Here is a 20,999-nt window from a genome sequence, read left to right as displayed (position 1 = left end):
TAGAACTTAATTCATTAATTGTATTTATGGCCATGTTGTCTGAATTTTGTTCATAACTGTAAGCTACTCTATGAAGAATATAATATCAAAAAGAAAATATTAGTGAAGAATGTTCTTATAGCTTTAGTACTTTATTTTGGTGCAGCTTTATATATCCAGCTTCCACTTGCATCATACTGCTGTAGTGTTCCAGAGTAAAGCTGCAGAAAGAAAGTGATACATTATTTTGGGGTTTGTCAAGTTTAACCTCTTAGTCCATTTTTGTTACAAATCAGGATTTTCTGCAAGTATAGGAAAATAACCTCATCTCTTTGCTGCAGATAAATTCTTAGCATTGGCTAGGCAGAATATGCTGCATAAGTAGAGCAAAGGAAGATGGAGTTTAAAAGCAAAACTTGCTGTGAGATACATGTATTTCATTTAAAGAACTGATTATAATGTTTTTTTCAATTTCAGCTTCCAGAAAGAGCTATGTTTCAGATCAAACAACATAATCCAACGGGATACGGAGTTTCTGAATGGCAACTAGAAGAAGCTCAGGTTTTCTGGGCTAAAAAAGAAGAGAGTCTTGCACTGAATATTCTTAAAGATATGATAAAAAAATTAGATGCAAATTGGTTTCAGGTATGTGTTATATAATCTGTAAAGTTATGGGAAGTCTCTTTCCCTTTTCATACATCCCTTTTTTTGTGCTTGTAATTTCATCAGGTTTTTTTTATTCCGTTTATTGTCCTTTATTTTTTGTCTACAGTTCTTAATCTGTCCTTGTTCTCTGCATAACTTGGTATCATCATCAGTGCTTGTGTTCACTGTTCATTGCCTCCTCAAGATTAGTATCTTTTGAACAGCACAGATGACTGGAGAGATTCTCAAAGGAAGAGCCACCAGTCACAGAGACCTCAATAGTTTGGAAAATTGTGCCAATAGGAATTGCTTTAGATGAGTAGGGAGTTCTTCACCTGAGATAGAATAATCTCAAGCAGCATTACAAGAGAGGGTTTTGATTGGCTGGAGTGTAACTGCCAGAAAGGACCTGCTGGTCCTAGGGAACAGCAAGCTAGAATGATTCAGCGTGTCTTTGTGGCTATAAAGGTGAACATCACCAAGAGTGTAGCCAGTAGATTAAGATATAGGAAGGAAATTCATTACCTCTAAATACTGTGACCAGTTTGCCCAGAGAAGTGGTGGAATCTCTCTTGCTGGAAATTGATAGTCAATAGTTTTTTGCTAATTTGTCCACTTCTGATTAAAGTCTTACTGACGTGTGCTTTCCTGGAACTTGTTGAAATATTGGTGTCACATCTGCCACCTGCCACTCATATTAAGGCAGTTTTAAGCAAAAGCTTTTATACCTCTTTTAGTAGTACTGTTATTTAATCTGTAAATTTATGTAGACCTTTTGGAAAAATAGTCTTTGGAAACCTGCTCCATCATCTTTCTGGAGCACTTTTAATCAAGTTTCCATGTAGAGGTCTGCCTGAAAAATTTAATGATCACACATAGTTACTGCAATTCCTGAATGTTTCCTACAGAATGTACTATGGTATTTCAGATTAAATGGGGACATTAGCAAATACAATCCTGGAAACATGCTGTGAATTTATTTAATTTTTATTATGTTTTATCATTGATTTATTCTGGTTTTCATTGTTCAAACTCTCAGGTATTTAAAAATATGTTCTCTTTTTTTAAGTCACGTAGGATGTGAATGTGATTTAAGGTTATTGACTACTGTAGATGTGGATGGTAAATGACTCTGTAGATACACTACATTCAGAGACCCAAGTGATTGAATTATATTAAGGGTTTAAAAGCTTTGTATATTGCTTGCCTCATATGTAAAAGGTATTTTTATTTCATGTCTCCCTCTTTTTTTTTCTTTTTCCCCAAACTTGATTTCCTAAAGGTTGAGAATGATCCTCGTCTGAAATTGATATATACAGAGTGTCTGAGGCTATGTGGAACCTGGTTAGCAGAAACATGCTTGGAAAACCCTACAGTCATCATGCAGAAATACTTAGAAAAGGTGCGTCCAGTCTTTCAAATGTACAGTCTTGGAGATAATGCTGTGCTAAAATATGATGTTAAATGTCAAATACATTTTTCAATGCAGCCTTTATTTTTCTGGATTGAAAATACAGCTTATTATGCAAGTATTCACATAGTATTGTGTAACAGTGAATCTTATAAAATATTAAGAATATGGCTTTATAAAATTCACAGTAAAACTTCTCTGTAATATGAGTTTAGAAGTGCAGTGATTACAACTACTAGTCCCCTTTTCCTTTCCTATTCCACTCCATCCCTATCTTTTCGCTTTCAGGACAGATCATTCACTTACTGTATTTTCAGTGTGGGTATTGTATTTGTAATATTCTTTTACCAAGTGCTGGAAAATCTTGTTCTGGTATTTCTAAATACTGTATTTTTTTTAACTCTTAGTAATAGAAATATTTTTATTAATATTTGTCCACTCTTTATTTCTTTATTTCATGCTAACTTGTGAAACTCTCCATAGTTGCTGTTCTCTGTTACTCTGCACATGCTTTCTTCACTCTGAAGATTTGAATCAAAGACTTTCACATGCAATTTCCTTTTGGTTTTGGCGCTTTTGGGACTGCCTTTTTTACCATCTTATGATATAAGTTGTAAAATTATTGTAAAACTATTGTAAAACTTAATGCTTAGTTACTCTAAAAGATAGTTGTAGGAGACTTCTGTATGGTTATTAAAGCTGTTTCGTACAGCATAATCTTTTTGACTGTTCTCACTGAAACACTCCTCAAAGGTTAAAGTCAAGCAAGAGAAAAATATTCAGCCTGGTAGGTTTAATTTCTATGCATACATATTCCATCATAGGCAGCATTAAAATAACCTGTTTGAGCAGATGACCTTGCTTGAGCAAGGGGGTTGGACACAATGACCTCCAGAGGTCCTTTCCAACCTCAACCATTCTGTTTTTCTGGGATAATATGAGTTTTATCAAGTATTATGCAGCACTATGAATTTGATTATCAGTCTCATCTTTACTGTAACCTCCCTTTTAGGCTGTGGAAGTTGCTTCAAGCCACAGTGGAGACAGCAGTGATGAGCTGAAGAAAGGGAAGATGAAGGCTTTCCTGTCTTTGGCTCGTTTCTCAGATAATCAGTACCAGCGAATTGAGAATTACATGAAATCCTCAGAGTTTGAAAATAAGCAGACATTACTGAAGAAGGCCCAGGAGGAGGTCATTCTCCTCAAGGAGTGTAAAGCTGAGACAAATAGGTGAGCATTCAAATGGAGAGATGGTGACTATGGAGCTATCAAAGGCTCCATCTTCACTAATTCTGTGAACAAGTGGTACAGCATGAGTCACATCTCTACAGGTGAATTTTTTCTTCTGCACAAAATTGTGGCCAAATCTGTAGTGCTTCTTGCAAATAGTTTCTGAAATGTGCTTGAACATGGTCTAGGAGAGTGCTAGGTAGGTAGTGTGGGTGAAAACTAAGCCAAGGAGAATTACAACAATTAAACAGCAAGGATGGTCGTGGCCCAGAATTCAGATTTATTCCGTGGATCTGTTCATTTTATTTAACAGAGAGAATACTACAGAGTAAAAATAAATAACTTTGAGATTTTTCTCCATTGCATGTTTGGTGAAAGAGTAGAATTCATCTTAATACAGAATTCTTGAAGATTTAGTAAATGCAATTGCAAATGAGCAGAAAAAATTGAACTTCAGCTGTTGGAAACTGAAGTCCTTGCAGAAATGATCGGTATTGGATATTCACATTTATGACCCAATACTGAGATTAAATCATTAAAAAGAAAAACAAAACAAAACCACTGAAAATTTACTTAAAAGTGGTGGGTCTGCGTGGACATACCCTAAAGGAGTAGCTCCCACAATTTGGTTTCTCGGTTGTTTAATTCATTGTGCTTGTACATACAAAACAAATTTTAAAAATGTTAAATTAGTGAGAGAACTTGTGACAGACCTGCTGTAAGTTCATTAACAGATAATTTGTTGCTTAAAAAGAATTTCTATTTACACAGATATACAGTGAAAGTTCAGCGAGAACTTCAACTGGATGAATGTGCCATGCATGCCCTAACTGAGGATCGTAAACGTTTCTTGTGTAAAGCAGTGGAGAACTATATCAGCTGTTTATTAAGTGGAGAAGAACATGACATGTGGATGTTTCGACTCTGTTCTCTATGGCTTGAAAATTCTGGAGTTGATAGAGTCAATGAACTGATGAAGGTATATATCTGATGTTGCTTTTCCTTATGCTTTGACATGGTATTATCCATGTCTCTTCTTGTTCTCCTTGTTTCTAGAGGATGAAATACGGTGCTGTGCAGTATGCTTTCCTGTGTATCTCCTTAACTTTTCCTTCAAAAATTAATTTTTTCAGTCATTGCTCGTCAGTTAGTTTTTCATCAAAGAGCTGTAATTCACAGTGTATTTTAAATTAATTTAATTTAGCATTTTAATTTAACAAGTCTGTATGATTAAGTCAGTATGACAATCTCATGATCTGTTCACTGTTGTCACCTTGTTCTTTACAAATCTTGGAAGGCTATCGTCTTCCAGCATCCTTTAGTACTTTGTTCTAGCTAATATTATACATAATATTAGGTGAAAGGATATACTTTTAGAGTGTCTGTATAACACAGTAGCCAGGGACCAGCAAAGTTCCTGGTCTAGAACCAGTTCTCAGGCTGGTTCTATCATTTCTAGAATCATGCAGGAAATCTGATAGTTCTTACCTGAATGATTGTTTATAACAGAGGTCTGTATAATTGCTTTGTGTTATAATTAACTTTGAAAAATAGAAAGTGTTTCTTTACTCATATTTTTGACGAACAATTGTTCCATGTCTTAAACTAGATTGTACTTGTTAATTAGGATTGTCTCTTGCCACGAAGAATCTGGAAATGAATTCTGAATCAGCATATCTAAACTCTGCTCTGATAGAGTAGAAAGTAGTTTTCTTATGAAGGACTTGCAGCATTTAGGAGACATGTACCAAGATGATGTGATACTCACTGGATTGCCATTTGATCATACAGCAATCATTATTCCCAGTTTAAAAAAAAAAAAGGCCAAAATTGCTAGCCCTTACCTGGTATTTTGTGATTACAGGTTTTTTTGTGTTTCGTACAGCTTTCTAACTAAACTTTTTCTACTATAGAAAAATGCAAAGAAGATCCCTTCATACAAGTTCTTGCCTCTGATGTACCAGCTGGCTGCTCGGATGGGAACCAAGCTGATGGGTGGTCTAGGATTTCATGAAGTTCTGAATAATGTAATTTATGCTTGTTGTATCTAAAGATAAGTTAATTGGCTTCATCATGCATACTTCTAAATGATACGTATCTTCCTTTGTGCAATTACAGCTAAAGGAGTTACCTAGGTGATAAAGGTGTATTAACAATGAGTGCTGCAAAATCAGTATAGAGGGGAAGAGGATTGGGGACTTTTTTCCTTGCTATTTAATAGATTTCCTTGTTGTTTAAGAATAGTCTTATGCAGGTATAGGAGTATGCTTTGAATGTATTTTAGCTGTGGAAATACAATCTAAGTTTTACTTTTTATTTCTTATTAGGAAACTTAGAAGTTCAAAAGAATTGATAATTTTTAATGGGTTTTTTTTCTTCTGTACAGTTTTCAATAATGGGATCTTATTGTTTTTCTTGACAGCTAATAGCTAGAATTTCACTGGATCATCCCCATCATACTTTGTTTATAATACTAGCTTTGGCAAATGCTAACAAAGATGAACTCCTCACAAAACGAAATGCAATAAGAAGAAATGAGTTAATGAAAAATGCACCGAGAGATGTCTCCCAGCTTGATGCGGTGACTACAAAAGTTTCTATTCTATCAATCAAATTCAGTCCTTTCATTTTGTTTTTTAAGAAAGAGTAGTAGGAGAAAAAAAGTGCTTTGATGATAAGAAACCCTGCTTTTGTGCATACATTGGTCATTATTATTGAAAGGACGAATTGTGGGATTGAACAAAACATATTTAACATTTCCTGCAACAAACAGGAAAGAGTTTTGTGATAAATGTCCTTGATATGTGATTCTGTAAAAGGCATTTTAGATGCAACAAAGACTTAAGTGGGTTTATTGTTAAAAATACAGAAAATAATACTGAATTGAGTATTTTTTCTGCTTTGAGTGATAACATCTGTTCTATCTAAGTATTTAATCTTGTGCAGTGTATCTGTCATTCCTTTATATGACGTTTTTATGTTAAAAGCCATGGTGATGGGTTATACCAAACTATGGCTTCAAGTTAAAGTTGTTACTGCTTAATTTTTTTTGGAACCTGTCTTTAGAATCATCTCATATCTAGATTAATGCCCCTTCTTTACCCCATCTCTATAGACCTGGCATGGTTGTTTGTCATTGCCTTTTTCCTGCCCCAGTACAATTTTTCACCATGTTTTTCATGTGTCCTTTTTTCATGTTGCGCTCAGATTTGTTGTTTTTTGTGGTTTCACTCTTAGGACTAGGATTACACTGATCTCCATCAAGTGTCTCAGAGCTAGGCACAGAAGGGACACATGTTCAGATTTTTGCCTTTTGCATACAGGCTTTTTCTTCAGTTGGGAGGAAGTAATGGAAACAGAAAGATGGTGGAAGAACATCCAAAACTGCCTGTCCCTCTTCCTGAAGAATTTTTGCAGGTTTTTTGCACATTGTCTGGACAGATGTGCACTGTCTCCATTCCCAGTAGTATTTTACTTTACTCATTATCTCAGATTAGACAACACAGAGCATTTATTCACTTTATTTCCATTCATATCACAAAGGGCTGCCCATTATTGCGGTGTCCTCTGCTTTCATGGGATGTGTCTCAGCTGTACTTGTTTGACTGCATGTTATGATGCATCTTTAATATTACAAGGTATAGTTTGCAAGATCTGATGTTTGTATTCCGTTGGGGTTTTCTAGGACAGAATGGAGGCTGCTAGCAATATAATCAATATTGTAAGAAAAATGAGAGCTCGTATGGTTAGGCATATTGAAGCACTTTGTGATGCTTACATCATATTAGCAAATGTAGATGCTACACCATGGAAATCTGAAAGAAGTAAGTCTTCGAAAAACTTTTTTTGTTCCTTTAATAGAGAAGTTATATTTTCTTGGATTAAAAAGTATATTTCTAAATACTGATATTTAGTTAAAGGAGGTACTGTGCTAGTGCTGTGTCCTATTTTTGATAAACTTAGTCTGGATTAAAAGTCAGTAATTACTTGCACTGTGAGGTTCATACGCCAAGTATGAAGCTCCAGAAAACTCTCGTTGTCTGTGGTCATCTTCGTCAGCTCAACAGAAGTACACAGTGAGGTTCTGGGTCTCAAAATCTGTGGTTTTTGTGAACTTTGATGTATGTTTGTAGTTCTGAATTTAAAAACATGAATTCCTTTTAATTACAGAAGCAATAAGTATTCCTGCTAACCAACCTATTGTTAAACTGAAGGACTTGGATGATGTTGTGGTTCCTACCATGGAAATTAAGGTGACTGAAGTTGAAATAAATATACACTATAATACCAAATTGTAGAATCAACTTTAATTTTTTATAGTGGTAGTCAGAACATCTATCGCTTCATCAAACTCCTGTGTTTGTTATAGGGCAGCCAACCAGGGCTACTTTCCTGTCAGGTGGGAGATGAGGGTGAGATGATTTCCTTAGATTTTAGAATACCTTGACCTTAAGTATCATATTTCCTTAGACTTTAGAATACCTTGACCTTAAGTATCATATTTGATGGATGGTGTCTTACTGTGGCTTACTGTATGAAGATGGCTTTGCCACTGTTATCACTGACTAATTTTTCATTATCAGAAGGGGTGATGAGCTACCTGAATCACAGAGACGATTTGGGAATGTGAATATCCTGGTTTGCACGTGCTATCTCAGAGTTTCAGGAAGCACTTAATGTTCAGAAAGGGATGAGAATTAATAGATATGCTGCTTCTGTTCCTAAATGGCCAGCTTATGTTTTTACCATTCAGTAATGGTGAATAATCCATTTTAAGTGTTTGGTGGGATGGCTGCATAGGCTCTCAGATGCCCCACACTCTACTGAGGATACGTACCGTTTTCAGTAGCGTAGAGATGCTTTTTGGGCCAGGCATCTAAAATTTAAATGTTATGCAGCCAAACTTCCCTGAAGTCCCTCAGGCTACAGATCAGATACAGATCCTGTAGGTTGTAACAGTTTTAGAATTGTAGATTGGGTCCACTTGCAGCCTAATGTAAACCTAATGCCGTCCAACCGTACATGAACATTTTCTTGGGAAAATGCGAGTTGGGACATGCTGAGATTCTGTTAGAGCTTGTGCTGTGGCAGTCTGCAGCACTGTGTCCCCTCTACCAGGAGAGCAAGGAGTAATCAAGCTCACTCCTTTGTTCAGCATATTTTTGCAGTCTTTGTTAGTATTATCCTTATAGATGATGCAGTGCTCATATTAATATTTAGCACCTACTATTCTAATGAGGTTTGCAAACAACTTACTACAAATTTCTCTGAGAGAAATGGAGGTAACGTTCCATGTGAAGATAGGCTGAGAAAGTTGGAGCCTGGAGAAGAGAAGCTGCGTGGAGACCTCATAGCAGTCTTCCAGTATCTGAAGGGGGCCTGTAAGGGTGCTGGAGAGGGACTCTTCATCAGGGACTGTAGCAATAGGGCAAGGGGTAATGGGTTTTAACTAAAACAGGGGAAGTTTAGATTGGATATAAGGAAGAAATTCTTTACTGTAAGGGTGGTGAGGCACTGGAATGGGTTGCCCAGGGAGGTTGTGAATGCTCCATTGCTGGCGGTGTTGAAGGCCAGGTTGGACAGAGCCTTGGATGATATGGTTTAGTGTGAGATGTCCCTGCCAATGCAGGGGGGTTGGAACTAGGTGATCTTAAGGTCCTTTCCAACCCAAACCATTCTCTGATTCTGTATTAATTTTAAACTAATTTATAATTTCAGGTGGATCCCACAGGACAATATGAAAATTTGGTGACAATAAAGTCCTTTAAGCCAGAATTTCACTTAGCAGGAGGCGTGAATCTGCCTAAAATAATAGATTGTGTAGGATCAGATGGTAAAGAAAGGAGGCAGCTGGTGAAGGTAGGTTTTGTCATCTGTATGAATTCTGTGCCATGAGGAGGCATTTCACAGTTCAGTTTTCTCAGTTCAGGGATGCTTTAGTAAAGGAAATTACAAAGTAGTAATAAGTAATATAACAATAATATAAACAATCATAGAAGAATAATAATAAATATTTTTGTAACTATTTTTTCAACAATGTATGTAATATACAGTAGCTTACCTGACAGCTCCCAGACCTGCAACTTGTGTGGTCATGTCTCAACTAGTGAGACCTTTTCTTTTGAAATGGAGTTGATTTTATTCCATCTGTCTTTGAATGTAAGGATTCAGCAGCTGCTTGGAGAATTCTGCTTTACTGTTTAGTGTGGGGTAGTTTTGAAAGTTGTCAAGAGAAGCATGCATTGCTACATCTGCATCCAGTAATCAGAGCTGCAGTAGCAACGGCTGCCTCTTCAGCTGTGTGCTGGATTGCTGAATGTGGTGAATGAAACACCTGGTTTTCAGAAGGGTACCATAGGGCATGTGGGGAGACTGAAACCTTAGTCAAATAGCATTTGTCCAAAAAAAAAAAAAACAGAAGAAAAAGGCAATGATTTAAGTTAATGATGGTTCCACTTAAGGAGCCGAGCACAATTAGAAAAACAAAGAGAAAAGAACAATTGTTAATTACATTTTATTACTGGTGATTATAGTGGAAAAGTAAATTGGGTTTTGTGGATTTTTTTTTTTTAAATAATTCTTCTAAAGTTACTGAACGAGCAGTTGAATGCTGGAAGTGTTCTTTAACTGCTTTTTCTGCTTACTCTAAAGGGGCATGATGACCTGAGACAAGATGCTGTTATGCAACAGGTTTTCCAGATGTGCAATACATTGCTCCAGCAAAACACTGAAACACGAAAGAGAAAATTAACCATCCGAAGATACAAGGTAACCCTGATCAGCTGCTGCAGAGAGGAATAAACACTACCAATAAAAGCATATTTCCTCAGTCTCTTTTTGACATGAAGTGTATTTATGTTATTAACACAGTCACTGCTCCTTAAAGTATGGAATAAACAATACAATTTAATCTTTAAAATAATATATACAATTAATTTTTTCCCAAATCCTTAAAAAAAAATTCTGATGCCTAATATATATTTCAATATTCTTCAAAGCTGTCTTTAAATTAACTTATAATTGAAAAGAAATTAAAGCAGGCACTGTCCTTGAATTGTAAATTGCTACTTGAGCATACGAGTTTGTTTATGAATTCTCATTAATTTTAGTCTTGCAGTATTCCTGGATGAATTAGTAATTAATCTTAGTCTTGTGGTATGCCTTACAGTTGAATCCAGAAAACCCAGAAGAGCCATCTAGGGTCTGTTCATGCCGAATTTGAATTACAGAACTGTTTTTATTGGAATTGGGAATACAGCAATAAATTCTTATGGTGAATGCAGAAAATGTGTTTGAACAGGAACTTTCCTCTCCTCCTTCCTTTTTATGTGCTTGGGATTATAATAATAGCTGTGAAGGTGACCTCTGAATAAGTACTCTCTAAGTAAAAGTTCTTGTCTTTGACAAATGGGAAGTGTGCTCTCCAGAATCTCTGAAGGAGCTATTCTGAGTTGCTGGCGTGGTTTTAAGAATTCACAGGTGGAGTTAGAGTCACATTTTTTGAATAATTTTCAATGAAGACTCAGGTTTCTATGTGTGAAAAAATGAATGGGGGCAGGGAAAACAAGAATGGGTGTTGTGTGATGAGATAGAGACCTTCATAAGAAAACTGAAGGAACTGGGCAGTAGCAGTTTCTCTGAGGACAAGAGATTGCTTGTTCTGGCCAGTTCTGTCTGCTACAGCAATTGAGGTAACTATTACAGCCAGTTATGAAGGGCTGTAGGTTATGAAGGGTGGGAAGCAGAGATGAGCCTAGTATGTTTATGCAGGTACCACGTGTTTGTTCGCACAATGCTTGTATGATCCCAGTCGCGCATAGCAAGCTCTGAGCACTCTGAGGTCATCTAAAATACTGATACAAACATGCAAATTGAGTAGAAACATTGTAGTCAAGTAGGCAGTGAAAGATTCTCTGTGCTAGGAAAAAGAATGCAAGTATTTGGCAGAAAAACCTTGAGTATATTTTATATGTGTATATGTGTGTATTTAAAACGTATTGTGGTCAGCTGTATGGTTTGGTGTTTTGCCTTTTTAAAAAGCCCCACAAATACGCATCCATGCTTTGCAGTATGTATCTTCACAGTGGAGTGTATGACCCTCCGTGATGCAGCAGTGGTTTTGTTTTCACAGGTGGTTCCCCTGTCTCAGAGAAGTGGTGTTCTTGAGTGGTGCTCCAGAACAACACCCATTGGGGAGTTCCTTGTGAATGTCAAAGAGGGAGCTCACAAGAGATACAGGCCAAAAGATTACTCCAGCTGTCACTGTCAGAAAATGATGATGGTGAGTCATAACAACTACGAAAGTAATAGAATAGCTAGCTCATTCTTTACTGGGGGCTGAAATTTATGGAGAATTATATACTATTCTTTTAGTGTACAATAATGTGACCAGTGGCATAGATAGACTTAATTAATAGATCTTCAGACTTTAGTTTTGTCTAGTTCCACAAACCACCTCACCAGACATGAAGAAAATTGCAGACAGGTTTACCTGTTACTTTATAAAGCCATGATGGTGCAAGGAATTATTTCCTCTTATATCTGTATAGTATTAACAGGATAAAAGTATATTTAATTTTGGCATTGTGCGTGTGAGAGTGACCTTCTCACAGTGACATGAAGCTATCGGATAGGCAAAGGTACCAGCAGAGTTGCAAGGGGGAATAACTCTCACCAAGATGCATTTACCTGTACATGCACATGAAGTACATACACCTGCAACCAAAGAAAAACGAGTGTGTTTTTTCCATGTAGCCTCTGAGTTATGTATGAAAACGGAGTTGTTTAGTTAATGTGATAGGTGCATTAGTGATTGCTGTAAAAAAGACAGCAATCCATAGGTCAGAGAAAGGACTGAGAACAGCATTTGATGGCGGGGAGGGGAGAAGAAAAGAGGAATGTATTCCTTTCAAAGGAAGAGGTAGTTACCTTCCAGAGCAGTCAGTCATGGGGAAAATATTTCTTACATGTTTAAAGGCTGCACAAAAGAAAAGCTCTGAGGAGAAATACATCATCTTCATGGAACTCTGTGAGAATTTCCAACCTGTGTTTCGTTATTTCTGCATGGAAAAATTCCTGGATCCAGCTGTGTGGTTTGAAAAACGACTGGCGTATACCCGCAGTGTGGCTACATCTTCTATAGGTATGATACTAGATTATTAACACTGGCTTTTTAAATTATGTAAACAAAGGGTTTATACCATTTCCGAGATAATGGCTATTCTGCTTTTGTCACACATAAGCAAAGGAGGAGCAAGGGGCAAAAAAAGCTAGCAAGAACACCAGCATTATTTTGGTAATGAAGATTTCTGATGAATTTCTCTCCACCCTCCCTTTCAGCAGTAGAGATACAGAATGAAATTCTGTGCTTCTTGGTTTTGTATTTTTAGTGGTTTGTATTTTTAGGTTCTAGTAGGGGTTTTTTTAAGTTTCTACCTAACTCTGATGTTTTGATCTATCATTTATTCGTTTCATCTGTAGCCTCAAATGTTTTAACTGAGTTGAAAAGCTTAATCTTTTACTTTGAAGTAAATCAACAATTTAGCAGAATTGAGATGAAAGATTTTTGTATGAAATATTACTGCTGTCTGTGCCCATCAGCTAATAGGAAACCGGTAGCAGACATAAATTGCAGTACAGTAATAATAACAAACCCTAATTTATTGTGCACTTGCTTTATGTCTTTGATTTGTTGGGTTTTTTTGAAAGCTGTGAAATTGTTTGCTTAACCTATCCACGGAGACAAATGGGCAAGAAGTCTGTGGAGTAGCCAGAACGATACACGTCTGTATGAGAATAACCTTCTTGCAATTGCATTCAGTTAACCTTTTCTTTTTGGATTTGTGGAATGGCATTTGCTCTTTACTGGAGTAATATGTATACATGGGTGAAGAAATATTCCCACTTTTAATTTGTTTGCACATATTACCATGATTCTAATAATCCTCTCTGTTAAATCTTACCTCTGTTTTTATGGCATGTAACTATGGTTTCAGCACCTGCCTTTTTGTTTTAGTTGGCTACATCCTTGGACTTGGAGACAGACATATTCAGAATATCTTGATAGACGAACAAACAGCAGAACTAGTGCATATAGATTTGGGTAAGTGGGACAGGCAAGAGGACCGTATTTTTTCTTTATTTTAACATTTTAAAAAACATATATTATTCTTTCATTTAGGGGTTGCTTTTGAGCAAGGTAAAATCCTTCCCACACCAGAGACTGTTCCATTTAGATTAACCAGGGACATTGTGGATGGAATGGGTATTACTGGCGTGGAAGGAGTCTTCAGAAGGTAAGTGCTCCTGTTTCACACAGTGGGGAGGAGGCAGCAGAGTACCTCTGGCATTAGGATTGTTACATGTTAAATAGTTTTGGTGCCTTGGATATCATTCTGATGATGATATCCAAACTAAATGCTCTCCTTTAACTCATATGCTCTTATTTATATAATCACAGAATCCCAGAATCCCAAGGGTTGGAAGGGATCTCAAAAGATCATCTAGTCCAACCCCCCCTGCGAGAGCAGGGTAACCTAGAGTACATCACACAGGAACTTGTCCAGGCGGGCCTTGAATATCTCCAACGTAATCAATTGCAAGTTCATTATTGTTGCCCAACTCTTAATATTCTTCACTAATTAATGGTTATTGTCACCCTCTTGTGGAATTTAAGGATGGTTCAGTGCTTCCAAAGGTTCCATGGCTAAATTTCATCACTTGATTCAGACTGCTAGATTTTTTTTCTTTCAGAATTATACTATAGATTCAGAACTATTTCTTTGAACCATTTTGTTCTATCTCTTATTTCTGTTCAGTTTTCTGTATTTTGCAGTCTTTTTCTTCTTTTGGATCATATATTTGATATCACTTTGCAAGTGCAAAATATAAATCCCACAACAGGTTTGAGCTGCAAACCAGAAACATCCCAAAAGGGCTGAGTTTTTGTCATCACTTCCACCCTATCTCCTGGAAATGACCCAAGAGAGCCCTAAAAAGCAGAACATTTCTCTCATTAAAGACATCCCTGATGTTCATGAACATAGTGCTTGCAAACCTCAGGTTTCATGTCTTTGAAAAAGTACATAGTGTAAGTATTGTCTTTGTAAGGTAGTAATTACCATTAATAAGTGGTTCCTTAATATACCTTTGTCCTGTGAAGGACAGTCACTACCACTTATATTCTAAACATGATGCTGTCAAATTCACAATTTCATGTTATTTTTGAAACCTTTGTCACATGATATAGAAGAACATGAATTGTTTGGCTCCAGCTGAAGTAAATACAGTATAAAAGGTGCTGGTGCAGATACTGTTTCTGCCTCAGCCAGATTGGCTGGTAACTAACAGTGTAAGTTTAAGTGCATAAGCAAGTCATCGCAGGATTGGTTGTGAACACAGTCAGTTACCTTTTTTGGGTGTGTTCTTATCCTGAAGTAGACAGGAGGCCTAATCCATCTTTCACTGGAATACCTGTCCCATAAAGCTGAGTTTCGTATTCCTTCCACACGTTTAGTTTGCTTGGGAGTGCATGTAAAAGTTTATTTACCACTTTGGTAACTAAACTCATTGGAGAGATTTCAGAAATAGCTTAATGTCTGCCCACTGGATCTGCTCATTTTGTGTAAAGCAACCCCACAAGTCTCTCATACACGCTTTCCTTCAGCCAAGGATCAGGATCCATGTTAACTTGGTGGTTAATTCTGCAGGTAGAAACGTATCGGGATAGTGAAACAGGTAATCGCTTTCCCATAGGGAATATAATCAATGAACTACTGTCTCCTTCTGGTCTTACATTTCTAAATTTCTCCTTTTTTTTTTTTTTTTTTCAAAAATGGAAGTATCAGAGAGGTTACTGATATGTTAGAAATTCTTTAAGAAGGGTACAAATATCCCTAATTTAAATTATAAAAATACTATTCTATTTTGCCAGAAAGAACCTAAAAATACAGTAAAATGTTTTCTAGATGCTGTGAGAAAACAATGGCTGTAATGAGAAATAACCAAGAAGCTTTGCTGACTATTGTGGAGGTGAGCATTATGTCATACTTTCTGATAAGTAACCGGCCAGAATGTCTTTAGTTTCATCTCTTTGTCTTCATATGCATTACTATACCAAATATTTATGTTGGGAGGTTTTATTGAATTTGAATGCAGTAGTGTTGGCCAGATTTGTGAGTTCATGTAATCTTCAATAAAATTATGACCGGTTTGCATCTTCGATGGGAACTCTTTGTCTCAGGTATATGCAATTTTCCCTGCTCAGTGTCTAAATGCTTCTAGCCATGGTGCAACATTCTTAGCATGAGCAGTGCCGACTGAATTAAATCCTCTTTGCATAAGTCACAAAGAGAATTAAAGTAGTTTTTTAAAGCAGCTTATACTATGCATTAAAAACTAATTATGATCTTTAGTGTATTAAAAAATGACCTTTTCATTGCTGAGATGGGACTGAGTGGCAAAACTGAGTCAGGGATGAACAACACCAATACCTGCAGATGATCAGCTGCAGTTTAATTGTTGGATTGTCTACCAAGCAATTTAGCTCAATTCTATGGGATTAAGAAAAAACCCCAAAGCCCAAAACACCTCCTAATACTGTGATTAGTGTGAGCATTATGAGTGTTTTTCTTCCTGCTGGGGCACTGAACTAGCTATAATGAACTATTTAAATTAAATAGATGTTTATTTACCTTGTAGGTGCTGCTCTATGATCCTCTTTTCCACTGGACCATCAACCCCTTGAAAGCTTTGTATCTGCAGCAGCGACCAGAGGATGAGGCTGACATGAACTCCACACTCAATGCCGATCCACAAGAATGTAAAAGGAAAGCCAGGTGCAAGATTTCTCTCTTACTGCCTGCCCCCTGACCAATCACCTTGCTTTATGGTTTCCTATTGAATGTTGCTAATGTTGATCAGGATCCGTACCAAGTGCACTTGTTTTTCTGGTTTTTCATTCTGCCAGCAGAGATGACCAGAGTTTTAACAAAGTGGCCGAGCGTGTTCTGCTGAGACTTCAGGAGAAGCTGAAAGGTGTTGAGGATGGAACAGTGCTCAGTGTGGGAGGACAGGTGAACCTCCTCATACAGCAGGCCATGGATCCCAAAAATCTGAGCCAACTCTTTTTTGGATGGAAACCTTGGGTGTGACTTGGAAGGATCCAGCACATTTTTAGAAGAAACCTATTTCTATGCAGCAAATGTCATAACAGTTTGAGTCGGTATTTCACAGTTAAAACTTAGAGCAGGAACAACCATGAGGCTTATACTTATCAGTGTTTGGCGGATGTTCTGGGGTTTTTTCTTCAGTAACCTGTTACCAAGAAAATACTTTTTGTCCACTTATCTTCACCATACGGCACAAGGCATGAACCAGGGGTTTGATGTTCCTTGTGACCTGCAAGGACTTTGCTTGGGCATACTCGGTGTGTTATAATCTTAAAGCCTGAGATTCATCACTTTTGTGTACTTGTGAAATAGCTGGAGCCTTGTGTGTAATAATTCTGTATGGTTACGTGACCGTGCAGAATGGATGATCTAAAAACCAGGAGTCATGCAATAACTACCTAAAGTACATTTCAAAAGGGGGGTTATACTTGAAAGATAATGCTACAGTGAATATAAAAGAAAACCTGAGAACCTAATGTTTAAGGAGCTGAGGGTTCTTGGGGTTGGGTTTTTTGTTTTTTAGCTTAGTTATGCGGATGTTTCTTTATATACATACAAACTTCGAGCCAAGTATAGTACAGCTGCTTTTTTTTCCTGTTGTAAATGAAATTATGTATTTTATTTTTATAATACTGCTTTAGTAGTATGAAACAATGAAAAATATTTAGCTTTTGTAGCTCAGGCTTCCTTGATAAAGTAGACTGACTGTACAATGAAGCTCAGCATACCAGATATGCCTCTAAAGCCTCTAACAGTCATTCTATATCTGCAGTAAACTCCTGTCGGAAACACTGAAGTTGTATTTTGAGCACAAAAATCCCATTCTGATTGCACAGAATATATTACTCTTTAAATACAAATACCTACTGTAATTGGATAGAATACGGGTGATAGGAGAATCCACTCATGTAACAGCCGTGCTGGTATGTTTAATAAATCTTCCAGAATCATCTTTATATATAAAAATATGAATAAAATTTGGCATACTCTGACATTACCTTAGTTTATACCTTATGCTTTTTTACAGCAGTATAGTGAGGAATTTCTGTTCTGATTAGCATTTCTGTGATTTTTATTTGTACAGTGTTCCCACTATTTTTATGCTTTGTCTTTGTTTTATAAGTTAATGTCAACATGGCAAGATGAGTCTTTTGTTTTCATGTAATTATGTTTTCATGAAGCTGACATAAATTTCTGTTGATCCTTGGCACCAAAAGCGCATCCTGGCTTTTCTGTGGGGAAGAACTATTGTCCTGGGGTACAGTGATTTGTTCTCTGAAGATGAAACTTAACTGACGGAGCACATACTCTTTTCAATGACACTTACGAAAGGGAGAAAAGTCCTACCAAGCAGTTACAGAATGGCAGGTAGGTAAGGACTAAACAAAAAGCACAGACATAAAAATTCTGGTAGCATTTCTGGAAATATTTCTCATGCTTCTTGTCGAGGAACTTCTTTAGGCATTTTTGCAGTAATTAATACTAGAACTCCTAGGTGACATATGAATGAATAGTGCATAAAAGCACATGGCAGATCCTTTCCCTCCTTCATGAGTTACTGCTGCTCCACTTGAATATTTTGTCATGCTGGGCTGCAGTTTAGGTTTTTTACTTCCAGCAAATGGGGAACCATTAATATTAATATGATTGTCTCAGGAAAGTCTAACTTCAGAGGAAAAAATTATTCCTCTGCAATGCTGTTAATGTCGTATTTAGTGCCTAAATTTTGAGTGTCTGTACATTTTCCTTGTTCAAGCTGATTGAAATGCAAATAAAAATGCAGGTAGATATTGTAAATGTACTTTAAACCTGCTTACATTATTTGTAAGCCCCTGTAGCAGTGAAAGCCGGTTAGCTGACAAACATATGAAAACAGTTTGAACTGTTAACAAGTCTTAGTGTCTCCAAAACACTGTCAAAATCCATGTGACACAATCCTGTTACTGTGAGATCTGTTTTGAGTAATCCAACATTCTTGAAATAATGTCATCAGTGCAAAGCCTCGTGTAGCCAAATAGCGACTGCTATTTTTTTTGTTCCAGTAATGCCTTAATTTTTAGAAGTCAAAATTAGAAAGTAAATGGTTTGCCAAAATATATCCTCTATAGGTACACACTTTCCTTGTAGAAGAATAGAAAAATAAAACCTGGAAGGAAATGCTGTTAATGCTGCTACTGATGGTATACTGATGGTATTTTGATTTTTTGATGGTATTTGTGAGCCTCGAATGTATTTGCTGTAATAGTAAAATGGAAATAAGTAAGACAAGTTGGTTTTTTTTTTTTCTTTATCCTTGGAATGCATCTTAATAACATTAAACATTTACATTTAGAAAAGAGAATTTCTAAGAAAAATGAGTCTGTGATCCAGTATGATAGAGGAAGAGTTTTTAAATGGGAACATATTTATTTGAAATCGGCTTTTTCCTGTTGAACCATCTGTTTGGAGAAGTGTCCTCAGGTGTATGAACTGTGAAAAAGTGAAGTGTTGGCAGGTAAACCTGTTTGAATTACGTACCTTGACTGAACTTTTCCATCAGTAAGAAACTGTCCCATGAATAGGAATCAGATTGAACAGGCCACCTGGTGAGATACTTACAATTTAAATAAAAAAAGGACATCAGCCTTCATGAGTGCAGATCTGAAAACTGCTTTTATTCTTACAGATAAAACCACCCAAAATCATTTTCTCAGTAACTCTGAATTAACTAGGTCACTATTCTATGCTACTGTGAAACTCCTAAGTTTATACAAAGCATTCAACACTACTGTATTTTTTTGAATGCACTAAAAATCTAGGTTTCATATTTTCAGGGGATAGTGCACTCTTATACATTGTCACTAGTTGTACTCCTCATGAATGTTGATACTCCATGCATGTACAAGTGGTAATTCTTCAATGACAAAGGGTTGCCTTTGTAAATGGGCAATTCCAAAATCTGCCTGGGGGAATTTGGTTGCATGATTGGGTAGAGATGACTCTTTAGGTTCTGACTACTACTTTCACCCCTGTGAATTCAAAGCAAAGCAGCCGTGTAAGGCAGCTGTGTCATCTTGTGGCAGCTGTGTTGTCTTGTGGAACCTGTAGATAGCCTGAAACAGCTCTTGGGGAGAGATTACCTAATACTAGCACTTAATGATGACACTTTAATATTAGCATTAAATAAAACTCATCATTTCAGCAGGTAGGTTGAAGAGTGAAACCTCAGTGAGGAAGCTGGGAAGTGTGCAAAATGAGGGTTTAGGTTCTCTTCCCAACACAATTCAAAATCTTAACCTGTATTCTGATTATATGAGAAGACTTACCATGTTGTTCAGATAACAAATGCTCTTATCATCTGTCCTGCACACAACACTGTAAGTACATGTCAGCTTTCAGAGCACTATACTGAATAATGTCAGTGATATCTTTAAAGGTGCACACAGCTTCTCTCCCTGCTCCCTCGTTCTTTCCTCACTGTGTATCCACAAAAAACGTGATGCAAAGTGAATACACCCTTGTCTGCCCTGCAGAATTCCTGCTGCTACATCCACAACAGCTCCTCATTCTACACATCCATTTTGCCATACCACAGACAACATGCAAGATCTGAGCTTATTTGTTTGCCTCAGGTGCTTTATACTATGTGTGCTTGAAGCAAAGAAGGAAGGATGATAAGAAAATGCGGCTATGTATAGAAGAAGGATCACCTCCTATGAAGACAGACTGAGAATGCTGGGGCTGTTCAGCCTGGAGAAGAGAAGGCTCAGGGGACACCTTAGAGCAGCTGCTAGTGCCTAAAGGGAGTCTACAGGAAATCTGGAGAGGGACTTTTTACAAGGACGTGTAGTGACAGGACAAGGAAGAATGGCTTTAAATTGACAGAGGGGAGATTAGATTAGATTAGGAAGAAATTCTTCCCTGTGAGGGCGGTGAGATACTGGCACAAGATGCCCAGAGAAGCTGTGGCTGCTCCATCCCTGGCAGCATTCAAGGCCAGGTTGGACGGGGCTTGGAGCAACCTGCTGTAGTGGAAGGTGTCCCTGCCCATGGCAGGGTTTAAACTAGATGAGCTTTCAGGTCCCTTTCAATCCAAACCAATCTGTGATTCTATGATTGATATGAGGGACTGGTAAGAACTGTAAAGATGAAAATTTCCTGGTAGAATTAGGTTTTTGTCTTGTTTTTTTTTTTTTAGATGGAAGTATTTTAAGTAGATACTTCAGTAATATATATATGCTTATAGAATGGATGTGGAAAAATTACTGTACAGGCCCTTGTTAAATGATGCAACAAAATTACAGCTGTATGGGCTGCTTAAGGAACTGCCATTTTGGCACTCCAGGTGCTGACATCTCACACAGCATAAACGAATTTTTCCAAATACTAAGAAATTAATCCTTCCCTCCAGAAAAATCTATTCCGTAATGCTGATCAAGGCATTACAAGCTGAAGAACTTTATATGCATGATAGCTGTCCAACTCTATAAAACCAGTTCTAGCTGTGCTGCAGAAATAGAACTACATTTTGGGAAACTGCTTCATTCCTGCTATGCCATTTGTGTTTCCAGAACACAAAATTTCCA

At 37.1% G+C, this 20,999-nt stretch overlaps 1 protein-coding gene across 1 annotated transcript in view; it reads left to right on the top strand.

Moving 5' to 3' along the window:
* Nucleotides 1–19,015, top strand: part of ATM (ATM serine/threonine kinase) — a 64,185-nt gene extending 45,170 nt beyond the window's left edge. Inside the window, exons 45-61 of the mRNA XM_080612509.1 lie at nt 457–624; nt 1,907–2,026; nt 3,048–3,265; nt 4,037–4,244; nt 5,179–5,292; nt 5,688–5,846; nt 6,951–7,089; nt 7,436–7,518; nt 8,984–9,124; nt 9,917–10,033; nt 11,397–11,546; nt 12,242–12,407; nt 13,281–13,367; nt 13,446–13,560; nt 15,232–15,295; nt 15,965–16,101; nt 16,233–19,015. Coding sequence (XP_080468635.1) covers nt 457–624; nt 1,907–2,026; nt 3,048–3,265; nt 4,037–4,244; nt 5,179–5,292; nt 5,688–5,846; nt 6,951–7,089; nt 7,436–7,518; nt 8,984–9,124; nt 9,917–10,033; nt 11,397–11,546; nt 12,242–12,407; nt 13,281–13,367; nt 13,446–13,560; nt 15,232–15,295; nt 15,965–16,101; nt 16,233–16,416 — 2,370 coding nt within the window. The 3' untranslated portion in view covers nt 16,417–19,015. The remainder of the gene's footprint in view (nt 1–456; nt 625–1,906; nt 2,027–3,047; nt 3,266–4,036; nt 4,245–5,178; nt 5,293–5,687; nt 5,847–6,950; nt 7,090–7,435; nt 7,519–8,983; nt 9,125–9,916; nt 10,034–11,396; nt 11,547–12,241; nt 12,408–13,280; nt 13,368–13,445; nt 13,561–15,231; nt 15,296–15,964; nt 16,102–16,232) is intronic.
* Nucleotides 19,016–20,999: the final 1,984 nt, after the last annotated feature.

Source organism: Psittacula echo, assembly GCF_963264785.1.
Source record: "Psittacula echo genome assembly, chromosome: 3".
Taxonomy (NCBI): Eukaryota; Metazoa; Chordata; class Aves; order Psittaciformes; family Psittacidae; genus Psittacula; species Psittacula echo.
This window is presented reverse-complemented; position numbering and strand designations above follow the sequence as displayed.